At 45.3% G+C, this 15,054-nt stretch overlaps 1 protein-coding gene across 7 annotated transcripts in view; it reads left to right on the top strand.

Annotated features, from left to right (window-relative positions):
* The window catches only part of Nedd4l (NEDD4 like E3 ubiquitin protein ligase), a 303,787-nt gene extending 291,335 nt beyond the window's left edge, over nucleotides 1-12,452 (top strand). For all 7 annotated transcript variants that reach the window (XM_070029054.1, XM_070029053.1, XM_070029050.1 and 4 more), the window contains 7 exons: nucleotides 1,205-1,278; nucleotides 4,132-4,192; nucleotides 5,912-5,971; nucleotides 7,521-7,628; nucleotides 9,254-9,350; nucleotides 10,072-10,144; nucleotides 12,038-12,452. In XM_070029054.1, coding sequence (XP_069885155.1) covers nucleotides 1,205-1,278; nucleotides 4,132-4,192; nucleotides 5,912-5,971; nucleotides 7,521-7,628; nucleotides 9,254-9,350; nucleotides 10,072-10,144; nucleotides 12,038-12,140 — 576 coding nt within the window. In that variant the 3' untranslated portion in view covers nucleotides 12,141-12,452. The remainder of the gene's footprint in view (nucleotides 1-1,204; nucleotides 1,279-4,131; nucleotides 4,193-5,911; nucleotides 5,972-7,520; nucleotides 7,629-9,253; nucleotides 9,351-10,071; nucleotides 10,145-12,037) is intronic.
* Nucleotides 12,453-15,054: the final 2,602 nt, after the last annotated feature.

The following is a 15,054-nucleotide window of genomic DNA, read 5'->3' as shown; positions in this document are numbered from 1 at the left end:
TCTTTCCTGCCTCGGGGCCTTTGTTCATGCCGTTCATTCTGTTGGGAAGATATGCTCTCCTGCTTTCTCTAGAAAACCAGCCCATGACCACACAGACCCTATGCTTCCAAGTGGCATATTCCACAGCAGCCTTTGTTTATAATTATCTCAGTACATGCTTAATGAGTCTCCCTCACGCCTCATCTGGGTGACAGTACCTGGCACATATTAGGCACCCAAATACAGTTGTTGGACCCATAGTGTGAGTATTGGCAGCATACCCGCCCCAAGCCACTTGCTTCCTGCAGCTCTCTGCAGGACTGTTGGCCAAGCTGTACCAGAGCAGATGCAGAAAGGGGTCTAAAACAGTTGCTTTGGATAGAGCTCCCAATAATTCATCTGGAAATCCTTCCCCACAGGTTTGGCTCTGTAATTCAGCCTAGAATGTGGACAAGACCGCCAGGAGTCGATCCAAATGTCCTCATGGCTGTCTCTCAGAGTGTAGGGACACATTTTCCTATACCTCTGGTTTGTTCCTCTTTTTTTTTTCTTCAGAATTTCTACAGTGAGAATAAGCATTTAATTTAATGAATTTCCATGTGCTAGTTATTGTTTTATGTATAATAGTATTAAGCTAGGTCCTGGCATAAGGAAGAAAGTAGGGAATTGGGCCTAGCAGCCTCCCTCCATGATCAAGGGTTGCTGACATGTAGAAAGCAGAAAGACCTGCCACTAGCAAATAAATCTCTTATGCCTGGCTTTCAAATCTTGTTTGTTTGTACATCCTGTGTGTTGCCTCTTAGAAACAAATCACATGCATCATTTTTCACAGCTATAAATTTCTGTTTTCAGTAACAAGATGCATTAGGTTTGGATCTCCGTAGCCTTGATGGATGGCCTCTGCTCTTTTCTCTGTTAAACATATTCGATTTCTTGATCAATGAAGAGCGGATGAAACATGAGGCTGTCTTCCATTCATCCTGATGTATGAGGTGTAACAATTAAAACACACAAATAGACAAAAATAATCTGCCTCTAATGGTAGCATCTTTAAATGTGTAACATCTTAACAGTTTAAAAGCCTCATTAGACATTTGCAGGTACATATTGCCATTTGTTGGAAAATAGTTTTAAATAAATTTTGCTTGCCTTTTATGGTGAGATGAGTCAATATGCAAAATAACTTTATGTGGGTGATTGTTTTTTTTTCTTTTTGTAATTACAGACATATCAAGTGGATCTGAAGCCCAATGGGTCAGAAATAATGGTGACAAATGAAAACAAAAGGGAATATATTGAGTACGTACACAAATATTTACAACCTTTTTTCATCTAATAACAGACAATATACTTGATTCGCATCCCATACCAAAACGATGCATGCATTCTGTGGCATGAGCTGATTGGTCGGTTTTCAGTATGAGGGGTTACTTTTAGGTTTAGGTTACTGGAAAGTTGAATTTGGGTGGAAAGTTAACCTTGTTTCCTGATGTTAGTGAGCTACCCAATCGAGCTGCAGAGGTAGGTGATAAAATGCACATTACTGAGTAACACAGCAATTTTTTCTGGGCAGTATACAGGTGCCCATCAAATGTTTAAAATCACTCCAGTGGTACAAAGCATCAATCATCAGTGTGGAAAATCTAGGAACTATCAGAGACAAAGTATTCTGTCTCCACAGTGAAAAACTAGGAAAATGTTTAGGAAGAACTCAGTATGAGCAAAAACAATGAATTGCTTTTGCTATTTGTAGTGTGTGTGTGTGTGTGTGTGTGTGTGTGTGTGTGTGTGTGCACGTGTGTGTGTGTGCACGTGTGTGTGTGCACATGTGCGCACATATGTGCTGGTACTAGACTTAAACTCAGAGCCTTGTGCTTTCTCTTAGGCTGGTGCTCTACTACTTGAGCCACAGCTCTCCTTCTGGCTTTTTGCTAGGTAATTGGAGATCAAAGTCTGACAAACTTTTCTATACTGGCTGGTTTTGAAGCACAATCCTCAGAACTCAACCATCTGAGTAGCTAAGACTACAGGCCTGAACCACCAGTACCCAGCTGATATTTGTAATTTTATTAATCCAGTCTCCTCTATTTGGTGGAAAAAATGTTGAGTCTTGATGAAAACCTGAACTTTAAAGTAAGCCTAGGTCTTCTTTCTTGATGAAGTACATTGTATTTTTTTTCCTACTGGAGCTTGAGCTTTTGCTCAAATTTCCACTTAAGGCTGACTCCCTCTTAAACCACACCTCCTCTACTTTGGCTTTTTTCTGGCTAATGGGAAGTGAGCACCTCAGACTTCTCTGCCTCAGCTGGCTTCAAACCACAATCCTCCTGAGTAGCTAGAATTAGAGGCATGAGCCACAGACACCGTTCTTGATCTCTTTATTTGGTTTAAACATGGCACTGGGCTCTGGTACGGACTTCTGCTGCTCTCTCATCTCACCAGGATGTCAAGGATGAGGTCAACACAGCAGGATTTGGTTCCTGCGTCCAGGATTCTGCGCAGCAGTGGGTTTCAGCACTGCCTGAGCACATTTACTTTCAGCTCTCCATTTCAACAAGCTGGGTCCCCTCCTTCTCGTTTGGAAGGGGTCAGAGGGCTTGAATTCAGAGAACTGCCGGGTGTCTCAGCCCCTTTTAAGTGATCTTCAAAGAAGAGCCTACTGTCCATCCTCATTACGAGGAAATTGCAAGCATTGTAGTCTCTCCCTGGAGAGACACCCCTAGACGAGAGTAGAGCTATGACCGAAGATCTTTCCACTAAGAAGAAACTAGAAGTGAGATAGTCCAGTGCCTACCTGCACACACTAATTGGTACACTTGGTTTGACCTTGGGTTCTGGTGAAAGTATGAGCAGTGAACAGTTTTTTAAAACCCTCTGGCATCTCAGGCCGGGAGGATTTAATATATGCGACAGGTGTTATGCATTACCCTTCGAGACTAATTATTTTAAGATTCAAATTCATTGGGGATTAGGGCCAAGCAAGGTTTTAGTTAGCTTTGCTGAGAAAACCGTGATTGAAATTTTCCACTGTTCACTGCCCCTTCTGATACCAGAACAGGATTGGACATTTGACTACAGTCCAGCCCTGAAGAACCGCTGGCATGGGGAGAGGATGGGGGGGGGGGTTGCTCTTCTCCAGCTGATATCATGGCACCACCTAGGAAGTGTGTGATCCTTGTGGGGTCAAAACAAAACACGTAGATGCAATCCAGAGTGGACTCCCCCTGTAGTTGTTTATGCTCTGCACGAAATACTGCCACCAGGAAAATAGTTTCAGTGAATCTGAAAATAGTTCCTGTTCATCCTTTAAAAGTATTAGAATCTTGGAGGCCGGGAGAGGATGGGAAGAGATGGGAAGGAGGAGGATACAATGCTTGATAAGAAATGTACTCATTATCTTGCCCATGTAATTGTAACCCCTCTGTACAGTATTTTCACAATAAAAAAAAATAAATAAATAAAATAAAGTATTGGAATCTTAAAAGTATTAGTGTGCAGCTGGGTGCCCGTGGCTCACGCCTGTAACCCTAGCTACTCAGGAGGCAGAGATCTGAGGATCATGGTTTGAAGCCAGCCTGGGCAGGAAAGTCCTTGAGACTCTTATCTCCAGTTAGCCACCAAAAAGCTAGAAGTGGAGGTGTGGCTGAAAGGGTAGAGTGCTTGAGAAAAATGCTATGGGATGGTACCCTGGTCCTAAGTTCAAGCCCCAGTACCAGCACCAAAAACAAAACCAGCATTAATGCAACTAATTCACAGTGTGGAGGATGCTCGTACATTGGTATACATCCATGTGGGTGTGTGATTCATGCCTATATCATGCACACCACTTGTGTATTCAACCCCAGTACCTTTTCTCTTATATTCCTGAAGTGATGGGTATAAAGCACAGTCATCTGTGGCTTGTTGAGGCCAGGAGATCACCTCTGCTCTTGAGAGCTTGGTGAGACTGGAGCTTTCTTTCCCATAGTGCTCCAGTGAGAATTCATGAAGGGTTTGTGGAGCAGCAGTGGGCACAGCAGTAGGCCCACCTCTGGTCTGGTTGTGGGGGTGTCTCTCCCTTCCCTCCCCTTCCTGTGAGCAGCAGTCCCAGTTCTGAGGAGGGCGGTGCAGGCCGGGCTCTGAGGTGGTTATGATGCTCTGTTTTCCCCACAGCCTCGTCATCCAGTGGAGATTTGTGAACCGGGTCCAGAAGCAAATGAATGCCTTCCTGGAGGTGAGGGACGCTGGAGGGGACAGGGTGGTAGTGGGGACACCGGGCGAATGCCAGCACCATCCAGGCGGCATTCTCCACCGCTCTCAAGGATCAGGTTGGCTGACACACGGCCATTTTTTAAGTAATCTGTTGCTTTGCTCCTCTCATTTTAAAATTTGCCTTGACTATTCTTACTGAGGATTTTACACACTTGAGGGGCCATCTAGAGCTGATCATCTTGGGGTGGGGGGGAGTAATACTGGTCCTGGGGCTTGACTCAGGGCCTCATACTCTCCTTTAGGTTTTTCACGCCAGGCTAGTGTTCTTATCACACACCTCCAATTCTGACCATTTGCTGGCTAATTGAGATCAGTCTCTTGAATGTGTCTGTCCAGGCTGGCATCCAACTGCAGTCCTCAGATCTCTGCCTCCTGAGTAGCAAGGATTATAGGCCTGAAACACCAGCACCCAGCAAGGGGCTTACTCTTTTTGTGCACTGCTGCCCCAAAGCTCTCCAGCATAGCTCCATGGAAGGCACTGATTTTGTGTTCAGTGTGCATTCCCTTTGTGGAGGAGTGAAGCAGGCTCCTCCCACATGCACCTGTTCCCCGCTAGGGACAGGACTCAGGCATTTTCTTAGGTCCCTTCTGATTCCCATTCAAATGATAGAGGTCTGGCACTTCTAAACAATGCTTCACATTGACCAGCATTGAAATTCCTTTTAGAATCTGATCTTAAGCTGGGAGTTGATGGCCCATGCCTGTAATCCTAACTACTCAGGAGGCTGAGCTCTGAGGACTGAGGTTTGAAGCCATCCCAAGCAGGCAAATCTGAGAAACACTTTTCTCCAATTAACTAGTAAAAGACAGGAAGTGAGGGGTGTGGCTTAAGGGAAAATGTGCCAGCCTCGAGAGGAAAAAGAAAGCTAAGCAACAGTGCAAGCCCCTGAGTGTAAGCCCCAGGATCAGCCCATACACAAAGCAAAACAAATTCTGGTCATGCGTATTAAGAATGTGAAAAATAACTGATACAGGTCCCAACTCCACTTTTTTTATTTGTGGTGAACTGTACATAGATGCAAGCTCACTGAGCTACTCAATAAAGAAAAGCCTCATCAGAGCAGGGCACAGGGACAGAAAATCTGAGAACATATTCCATGCCTTACTTAGATGGGAAACTACAGGAGTGATAGCCCTGGCCCCTAGCAGTCCTCACTTTCAGGAACCTGACTTCAGATCACCGGCCCTGTGAACCTCCTCATTCATCCTGGGTGGCTGCCTCGTTAGTGACAGCCCCTTGACAGAGTCCGACTGGCTGTTTCCCCATTCCCTCTCACTGGCTCACGCCGCCTCCTCTGTGCCTTCAACACATTATTTTTAAACCTGTCTTTTGCACATCTGTGGCCTTGCATTTTAGGACGCACTGACTCAACGGTGTGTCATGGATGGCTTTTGTAATTCACCTGCCTACCCCATCCCATATTACCCTAGCGTTTCCAAAACTGCTCAGGTACTCAGACCTGCTACATCCTCTGATTTTTTTTTAAGTTCTTTGTATTGTGACTCTGCTGTTTTTATTGGAGCTGTGGTTACTTGTTACTGTCACCAGTGCATGAGTCACCAGGAAAAGATGGGGATTTTTTTAGGTTTGGGTTTTTTTCTTTTTCTGGTAGAGAGGCTGCAACTTTTGACCTCTTCCAAGATAAAAATATTCATAATGATTCTCTTCTCCTCCTTTCAGGGATTCACAGAACTGCTTCCTATCGACTTGATTAAAATTTTTGATGAAAATGAGCTGGAGGTTTGTATTATAATTTTTGTTTCTGTTTTTACAAAAAGAAGATTTTTTTTTAAGTTTCTCTTATTCCCTTGCAAATGATAGTCTATAATGGCCTCCTGGGTGCATTTAGATGAAATATATTCAGTGTCTGGCATGAGCCTTGCTCTCTGATAGCAAAAGGATCAAGCCCCCGTTTTCTTGCTGGTAAGGGGGCTGCTGTGGAACAGACCTGCTAAGCCAAGTCAGGTCATGGTCCTGTGCAGCTAGAGGAAGATGGCTATGTCAGGTGGAGTGTAGGTGTACAACAGCCCTCTAGGATAGCAGCATGCTCCTTGTAAGAACTGCTGGCTTCCTGTCCTTCATGGCCTCCCCAGCCCCACCACGGAGGAGTTGTCTCTATTAGGGGCTGTAGAACAGATGTGTCCTTGAACTCGAAGCAGTTTATATTTGATAAGGGAAAACATCAAAAGGCTCCTAGTGGGGCTGGGAAGGTGGCTCAGTGTTGGAGTGCTTGCCTTGCCTGTATGAGGCCCTGGGTTCCACTCCTCAGCTCCACATAAGCAGAAAAAGCTGCAAGTGGCGCTGTGGCTCAAGTGGTAGAGTGCTAGCCTTGAGCTGAAGAGCTGAGGGACAGCGCCCAGGCCCCACGACCAACAACAACAACAAAAAGGCTCCTAGGTACTAGTACCAGAAGGCCATTCAATGATTGTCCAGCTCAGCTTCTTCATGTCTGTATGGAAAGAGAATAAGTTGAAAACCAAAGAGATACCTCTCCCTTTATTGTATTGAGAGACACAGGAGAAGGAAGGCAGTTATGTTTATCTACAAAGGTGATGGTCCTTCATCATTTGTCCAAACCACATCCAACAAAGCTTTGCTCATAGATAGATGTTTGGTGTTTCGAGATAAATGAGGTAGTAGAAATCACTGCGAGCTCTGTGTTTTGCACATAGGGTCACTGAGGCAGTGAGAAGTAAATGATATCATAGGTTGGGCCCAGTCGCTTGGGGTGCAGCTCCCTTGCAGTTTTATTCTAGTCCCTCTGCAGGAATATCATACTGGTTAATCTTCAGGGAACTTCGTTGATGGAGAGTTATAGGATAAGAAAAGCAAAGTCAAAGGATTAGTTACTGCCTTAGTGCTGTCTGGACGGATGTGGCTCTGGACGGATGAATTGATTGGTTGTCACTTGAATTGACTGGTCCGGGGAGATTAGTTCTTGCTGTATTTAGTGCTGATTCTCTTGTGGGTAGAGAGTTGCAAGGATTCTGCTATATGATCAACAGTCAGCATGATGTACATAATGCACTTCAGGTACAAGGGGAGTTGGGGAAAGTGACCGATGTCTTCCGGTACAAAATGGTGCAGCCATGTATGAGGGTTAGGAACTGAACTGCCCTCAGAAACCTGTGCAGTCTCTATGAGGCAGTAGTACTGGGCAGGAAAGTTTAGATCCCGGATCCACCTGGCTTTCTTCCTTTGTCTAGCACTAAGGAAGGGTAATTTCTCCAAGTGGTTTCTTCACTTTGCACATCCCACTTCATTTCTGTCTTCCCAACTTCCTCAACAGTTGCTGATGTGTGGCCTTGGAGACGTGGACGTGAACGATTGGAGACAGCATTCTATATACAAGAACGGCTACTGCCCAAATCACCCCGTGATCCAGTGGTTCTGGAAGGTAACCCAGACCCAGAGCCTGCGCCAGGTTCCTCCCTGAGCTAGGCAGGGGTCCACAGTGAAACCAGTCCTGGAAACTGGGGTGTCTTAGTACTTGCACTGTGGGAGAGGAAAGCAGCAGACTGAGCCTCTCCCTAACTTCATGTACAGCAAGACTGAAGAGAGGTTGAGCTCTTCAAAAGCACTCTGTCCTTCCATGACCACTAGTGAAAGGGAGTTTTGTTGAGTGAGGTGATTCTGATAAAGAGCTGGCCGGTGGGTGGCATGCAGGACCTGAGCCTCCACGGTGGAAATCAGAACTAGAACTTGCGCAAGGCATAATCTTTATACTTGCTGGGCTGACTTTTTCATGATGCCATTTCTGTGAAGAAATAACTTTCTCAGCTCTTTTTTTGTTGTTATTATTGACTAATTCCAAAAACCACTTTGAGCTTTATATCTCTTAACCAAAGATGCAGTGAAATTTAGTTTACCTTCTTAGGTAAGTGTATCCTAAGGAAGGAAGCAAGCTAGGAAATAGTTCGTCTAAGGAAAGAGATGGTTAACTAACTTAAAAAAAAAGTTTACCTCTACCAAGTATGGTGGCTCATATCCATAATCCCAGTTATACAAGAGACAGAGATCAGAAGGATTGCAATTCAAGACCAGCTCAGGCAAAAAGGTAGTGAGGCCCCATCTCAACAAATAGGCCAGGCAAAAGTAATGTGCATCTGTCATCCCAGATCTGTGAGAGGGACAAGTAGGAGGATCACAGTGCCAGGTTGGCCTGGGAAAAAATAAGAGACCCTATTTGAAAAATAAAGAAGGTGGCTGAAGAAACAGCTCGTGACACAGGGCCTGCCTGGCAAGCACAAGGCCTGTAGTTCAAACCTTAGTATCACATACGGACATACGCGCGCATGTGCGCGTGCGCGCACGCACACACACACACACACACACACACACACACACACATCCCTCTGCATATTATTGATGTACAAAGAAATCATCTAACTTGACTTAGTCTCCAAATAGATGGCATTCATATTTAAGTCTCAACACAAGCACAGAAGAAAGCAGTCTTTCAGTCCTAGATCATGTCTCACTTAGCTTTGATTTTAGAATTTTTTATAGTTCATATAACAGTTGCAATAAAATCAACTCAATTCCTATAATAATTCAAAGCTATAAGACATCCCGATTGTCTTAGAGTCCCAATTTGCCTCAGATTTCCCTCTTTTTCTAAGATAGTGTCTTTAGAGGCCTTTTCTATGTCTGAAGCCCCATCTCATCTTGGTTCCCCTGGCATAGATACTTCTGGAACACCACATAATTATGACTGACTTAGGAGGCTGGCTGACCTCAGACACAGAAACCTGAGCTTGAAGCCATCAGAGACTTTGCTTTTTATATCACTTATTTTGGCCAATTGGCACAAGAAGAAAGACAGGGGTGATCATCCCCTTGCTAAGATTAGAGGCTGAGATTGTGACTGTTAAAATTAAAAAAAAAAAAAAAAAATAGAAGTCAGAGTCAACTGTCTAGATAGCTAGGTCTTATGGGGTAATCTAAGTGAGATGCGTTCCAGCAGCCTGTGCTGTGCTGTGTGTCGCGTGGGGACATAACCACCTCTGTCTCCGCTCACAGGCTGTGCTGCTGATGGATGCTGAGAAGCGGATCCGGCTGCTGCAGTTTGTCACAGGGACCTCTCGAGTCCCCATGAATGGATTTGCCGAACTTTATGGTAAGCAGCATGCCTCTAACTACCTTCTCCTGCAAAGACCTAGCCAGGAGTTCTTGGGGGACTCTTGAGAGCTGCCATGGGTGTGGTGTGATACCGGGAACCTCACACAGGGTCCATCTTCCTCCAGGGATGTGGCACCTTGAAAAAGGACAATTTAAGGTGTCTCTCTCCTTCTTTTAGTTAAGATTTGCATGTATCTTTTAGAGCTGTATTGCTGGATGCCAGTGGCTCACACCTGTAATTCTAGCTACTCAGAAGGCTGCAATCTCATGATCACAATGTGAAGCCAGCCTAGGCAGGAAAGTCCATGAGACTCTTTATTTCCAATGAGCTAGCAAAAAGCTGGAGATGAGCTGTGGCTCAAGTGGTAGAGCACCAGCCTTGTAAGAGAGAACACCTGTACCCTGGGTTCAAGCCCCAGGACCAGCACAAAAACAACACAAATGCTACGTTTGTAGGTAGCATTTATAAACAGACTTTAAGGGACTGGAACTCTACCAACTGCAAAAGAGAGGCTGCAGCATCTGCACTTGCAGATCTTGCAGAGGTTGCGACCTGGTTAGGTTCCAACTCCCCAGCAGGTAGAATCCATGCCGGCCTGGTGTTCCCCCCAGACTGCCCTGATAGTCCTGGCCGCCAGGCCTTTCCCCTTCAGCAATTCTCATCGCAGTGTTGTCCTCCACCATAGCCTTGATGACGGGTCTTTTTCTCTTTTGTTCAGGTTCCAATGGACCTCAGCTGTTTACAATAGAGCAGTGGGGCAGTCCTGAAAAACTGCCCAGAGCTCACACATGGTGAGTGACCAGCCCTCTGAGTAGGCCAGTGGTGTCTTCAGTGTCTAGCTGTGTACAGGGATACAAATGCTGCCTGTCTCCATCTGTAGCTCACGACTGAAAGGACAGTGATGTGGGCTGGAAAATGAGCAGGCTGATCAATGCTAACAAGACCCGGGGTGTTGCATGTGAATGGATAAAGGGCCCCGTGCTCTCAGGCCTCCTCTAAACCAGCGTTTTCCTTCACGGGTCTGAGAATCACTGTTCACCGGTGTTGGGTTTTCAGTCACTCCTTAAGGTGGCTGTTTAGAACCTGGGATTAAAAATTTCCTATAGAAACATTGGTTTTTAAAAGGGCTCACACACCTGTCAGTAAGCCAGAATTTTCTAGAACTCAGTAATCGTATGATTGTGCTAAAGGAATGGGTGATGTCCACACATCATAGCAAGGCCTGGAGTGCAGCACCCCAAGAAGGCTCTGTCAGGGGAGGAGGCCACCTCCATATTTTCTTGGACGATTCTGCAGAGGCAGACAGGGCCCAGTGGGCTTTTAATGCAGTGTTCAGCAAACGCTCACCAGTCCAAACTCGAAGTCCATGTGTAGGCTTTTCTGCCCAAGCTTTTCCCTGTTGTTCCTTAAGAAGCAGTGTGACTTTCTAGGGGCAATGAGGGTGCCAGAGCTTGTGTCTGCCACAACCAACTGGTGGCTACATCTGTAATCTTAGCTACTCAGGAGGCTGAGATCTGCGGATCAGGGTTGGAAGCCAACCCAGGCAGAAAAGTCTTGAGAGACTCCAGCAAAGAGCTGAAAGTGAAGATGTGGCTCAAGTGATAGAAGTAAACACTCAAATCGGGCACTCTCATGATACTTTTGAAACTAAAGAAAAGCACAAGGCCCCAAGTTAAAGCCCCAGTACTGGCACAGAAAGAGTACTCAGATGTGGAGACACTCTGTCTACTTCTCCTTCTTGAAGCATGGGTCCTTTGTGCTCCATGCTTTGGCAGTTACCTTGCTTTTATGGTCTCCTTCCTTCCAGATGGATTCTAAGCTCCACATCTGGCTACAGCAGATGCTTCATGGATGATTAGAATATTCATTTTTGGGGTGGGGAAGGTGGCTCAGTGGTAGAATGCTTGCCTTGCATGCATGAGGTCCTAGGTTTGATTCCTCAGCACCAAATAAGCAATGAGAGCCAGAACTGGAACTGTGGCTCAAGTGGTAGATCACTAGCCTTAAGCTGAAGAGCTGAGGGACAGTGCCCAGGCCCAGAGTTCAGGCCCCACAACCAACCAAAAAGAAGGAGAAGGAGAAGAAGAAGAAAGAAAAATATTCATTTCTCTTGTAGATTTGTCCGTACCTGTCTGGTATGGACAGTTTCGTAGCTAGAATATATTTTTTAGTTATCAAATTGTGGATGTGAAGCTGGGCATGGTGACATATGCCAGAGATCCCAGCTATCCCAGAGGATTAGGTAGGAGGATCAAGGACCAAATTGGAGACTGAGACAGAAGGATTGTGGGGACACCCTAACTAAAGAAGCAGCAAAACCCAGTCTGAAAAAATAAGTTGAGCATGGTGGCACAGGCCACCAAAGGTATAGCTTGGAGGCTCAAGGCCTGAGGTCAGCCTGCACAATAAGCAAAACCCTATCTGAAAATAAAAAGCCACAAAACCAAAAAAACAGTGAAAGCACAAAAGCCTTGACATGTGGCTGAAGGGTTAGAACATTTGAACAGAAAGAGGTCCTGACACCAAAGCCTGGCACCAAAGAAAAGTTTAAATGTACGTATACCTAAACACACACATCTTTTTTGTTCTGTTGTACCAATACAGAACACCCATTAGCGAAATCTAGGAAAGGTTGTTGTGCCTACAAACGTTGGCCGTTCACCTAAACTTTGTTTCGTCTGCAGCTTTAATCGCCTTGACTTACCTCCATACGAAACCTTCGAAGATTTACGTGAGAAACTTCTCATGGCCGTGGAAAATGCCCAAGGATTTGAAGGGGTGGATTAAGGTCTCCTGCCTCAGGGGGGCGCCGTCCATCCAGCAAGTTCCGCATGCACTTTTGCATTTGTCTAACAAGACTTTTGCAGGGCCGGTGGCAAGAGAGCAGCTGCACAGCCTGGCTACTGGAGCCTAGCCTTCTCCAGGCCACGCCAAGCTCCACCGCAGGAACCAGACCAGGCTCCAGTCCCTGCCTCTTCCACCACCAACTTCAACTGGTTGACCTGTACACTAATTACATTTCAGGAGGATGTGTTCTATTTATGTTGTGCCTCTGCAGGCAAGCCCTTAATAAATATTTTGCATACTTTCTAATGACAATGAATGGAATTAATCACTCTACAGGTATAGTATTTCAGCTCATGTTTACTTTTTAAAACTGATTTAGACCAAGTCTCAGATTTTATTTCATTACAATTAAAGATGTCTCATGTACTTGGAAGAGTGACCCTATTTGTTTTTGTATTTGGATTTCATACCAGGCTCCATGTCAGTGACATTTTTTTTAAGTGCTTTGACAGGCCCACCCTCTTAGAAACAGAAGACTAATTTTTGTCCCTTCTAAAGACGAGTACTTTGAGAGAATTTCAAATATAACATTCAGCATAGTGATGATTTCGTTTTCCATAGTCACAATGAAAATAAACTGGATATTACTTTTTTTTTGGTACAAATTTAGGTAATAGCTGACAGGCTGAGAGAATTGTAACATAGCATGATATATTTGTGTCAACCTGAAAGGAAATCACACCACCATTCCTTAGAAGCAATGGGGTGTGCTAGCGCATACTGGAGACAGGGTTGGAGAAAATTCCTTAGCCCTTCCTGTTGTTGTACAGCCATCCTTTTATTCTATTTTCTTCTTTTCTGTTTGTAATAGAATGAAGCCCACCACTGCTTGGTTCAAAAAACTGTGGGAGCCAGATGCATCTAATCTCTTATCTCTTGTGTGTTCCTTATCGGTAGCTCATTCGCCCGCTCTTAGGCACTAACTGCACCAAATCTGAAGGCACTGGATATAGTACATGGAGGTCCTATCTGGTTTGTTTCGTTTATCATAAATGTTAAACGTGAGTTTTTCTTAACTTGCGCCCATCTTTCCAGTGCAATATCTATCCTTTGTGAACTTGGCTGTGAGTGTATAAAAACTCAGAGGTGAAGCTGGGCCTACAGATGCTGTGCTGCCCAATGTTTTGCAGTTTCTACCGGACTTACCAGTATCTATTTACTATCCACTTAACCGAACTATGTTCTGTATGACCTGTTGCATGCTTCAGTGCCGTGTACTGTCTGAGTTGTGTCTATCGTAAAAGTGGCTGAGAAGACACCGTGTGATCCACTGTGGTCAAGTTGTTCAGCCAGTTGTGGCCAAAAAATTCAGGATTGTCTCGGCAGTTTGGGTCATCTCCATTGCAGAGTCGTGTCATGTTCTGGGACTGGGTGTGAGATTGGTCACCCCGAGGTCTTAACTGATGCTGTACTAGATGTGGTCATGCCATTCAGGAGCACGAAGAACCTCTGGTGTCAGGAGTTGCCTGTATTTAGGCAACTCTGGGTGTTACATGAGAAGCCCTAGAAGGTTGTAGTTATAAATAAGTTGTCTGAGGGAATGCAGAGGTCTGAGGTTCTAAAAGAAGGTGGATTCCAACAGAGCTGAATATTGGCTCCCCTTCAAGGTGGTTTTTTTTTTTTTTTTTTTTTTTTTTTTGTCGGTCGTGGGGCTTGAACTCTGGGCCTGGGCGCTGTCCCTCAGCTCTTCAGCTCAAGGCGAGCGCTCTACCACTTGAGCTACAGCGCCACTTCCGGTTTTCTGGTGGTTTATTGGAGATAGAAGTCTCACGGTTTCTCCTGCCCGGGCTGGCTTTGAACCGCGATCCTCAGATCTCAGCCTCCTGAGTAGCTAGGATTACAGGCGTGAGCCACCAGCGCCCGGCTTCCAAGGTGGTTTTTAAATATCTAACCATGATCAGACAACTTAGGTATTAATTATAAAAATAATGACAATGCCACTCACTGTTTTTGTCTCTTGGTGGCATTTTCCCCTGCAGTTGACAATGGCAAGCAAAACATTTTAAGTCCACCTTTTTGGTAAGCTTCACAGGTGTCTGCTTCAGAGCCCTGCCTGAGTTGAGAGCAGTACGTTTTGGTGGGTTTTGTAATTAAAGAAGGAGAAATAAGATGCTAGTCTGAGAACTGGGATTCTTCTGTCATTTTGTAAGCTCTGTATTTTCTTTCCAAAAAAAAAATCAGATTATTCACTAAATGCAAATTAGGCCATACATCAGAAGTATGAAAAAGGAAAGCTTCTGATCATCTATCTCAACAGCCGAATGGGAAAGGAGCCCTTGAAGGCTGCAAACGTGAGGGACACTTCAGATCATCCGTCCCTTACTCATAGCTGATGGGAACAAAAACTACGACTAGATTCCTGGAGGGTTTTGGTTCGCCAGTCTTCAGCAGTTTGTGAAGTTTCACTCTTTGCCTGAAATGCTGTGTGTTTTGTCTCCAAATCTGATGCCCACTCTTTGGTCCTCTGGGTGACACCTCTGCTTGCAGCCAGGCTTGGTTTGTTGTCGCCGGCTGGAGCCCTTCTGCATGCCCCTCAACACTCTTCCCTTCTTTCTGTTGCCTGGTTCTGTTACCCACTGCAGTCCCAGTTCTGGCTTCCTGAGCAGCGGCGGTCATGCAGGCCTTTTACCAGGAAGCCAAATGGTGTATGCAGCCCTCGGGGGATGTGCACAAGGGCAGAGCATCACTGGCTGCTCCAAGCCTCGGGTGTTTCTGTGCCTGCTCCCTTCCTGCTCTCTGGGTGACTTTGGATTAACTTCAGCAGCATGTTGCTTCTCTCCTGTCAGCCTCTGCAGCAAAGGAGGAATCCTCCATTTGTCTCTTTGAAATATTAGGCCTCAATGTGCTTTCTTTA

The sequence above is a fragment of the Dipodomys merriami genome, unplaced genomic scaffold, assembly GCF_024711535.1.
Source record: "Dipodomys merriami isolate MVZ:Mamm:240054 unplaced genomic scaffold, mDipMer1.0.p SCAF_2, whole genome shotgun sequence".
Taxonomy (NCBI): domain Eukaryota; kingdom Metazoa; phylum Chordata; class Mammalia; order Rodentia; family Heteromyidae; genus Dipodomys; species Dipodomys merriami.
The sequence above is the reverse complement of the archived record's forward strand: the minus strand, read 5'-3'. Positions and strand labels throughout refer to the sequence as shown.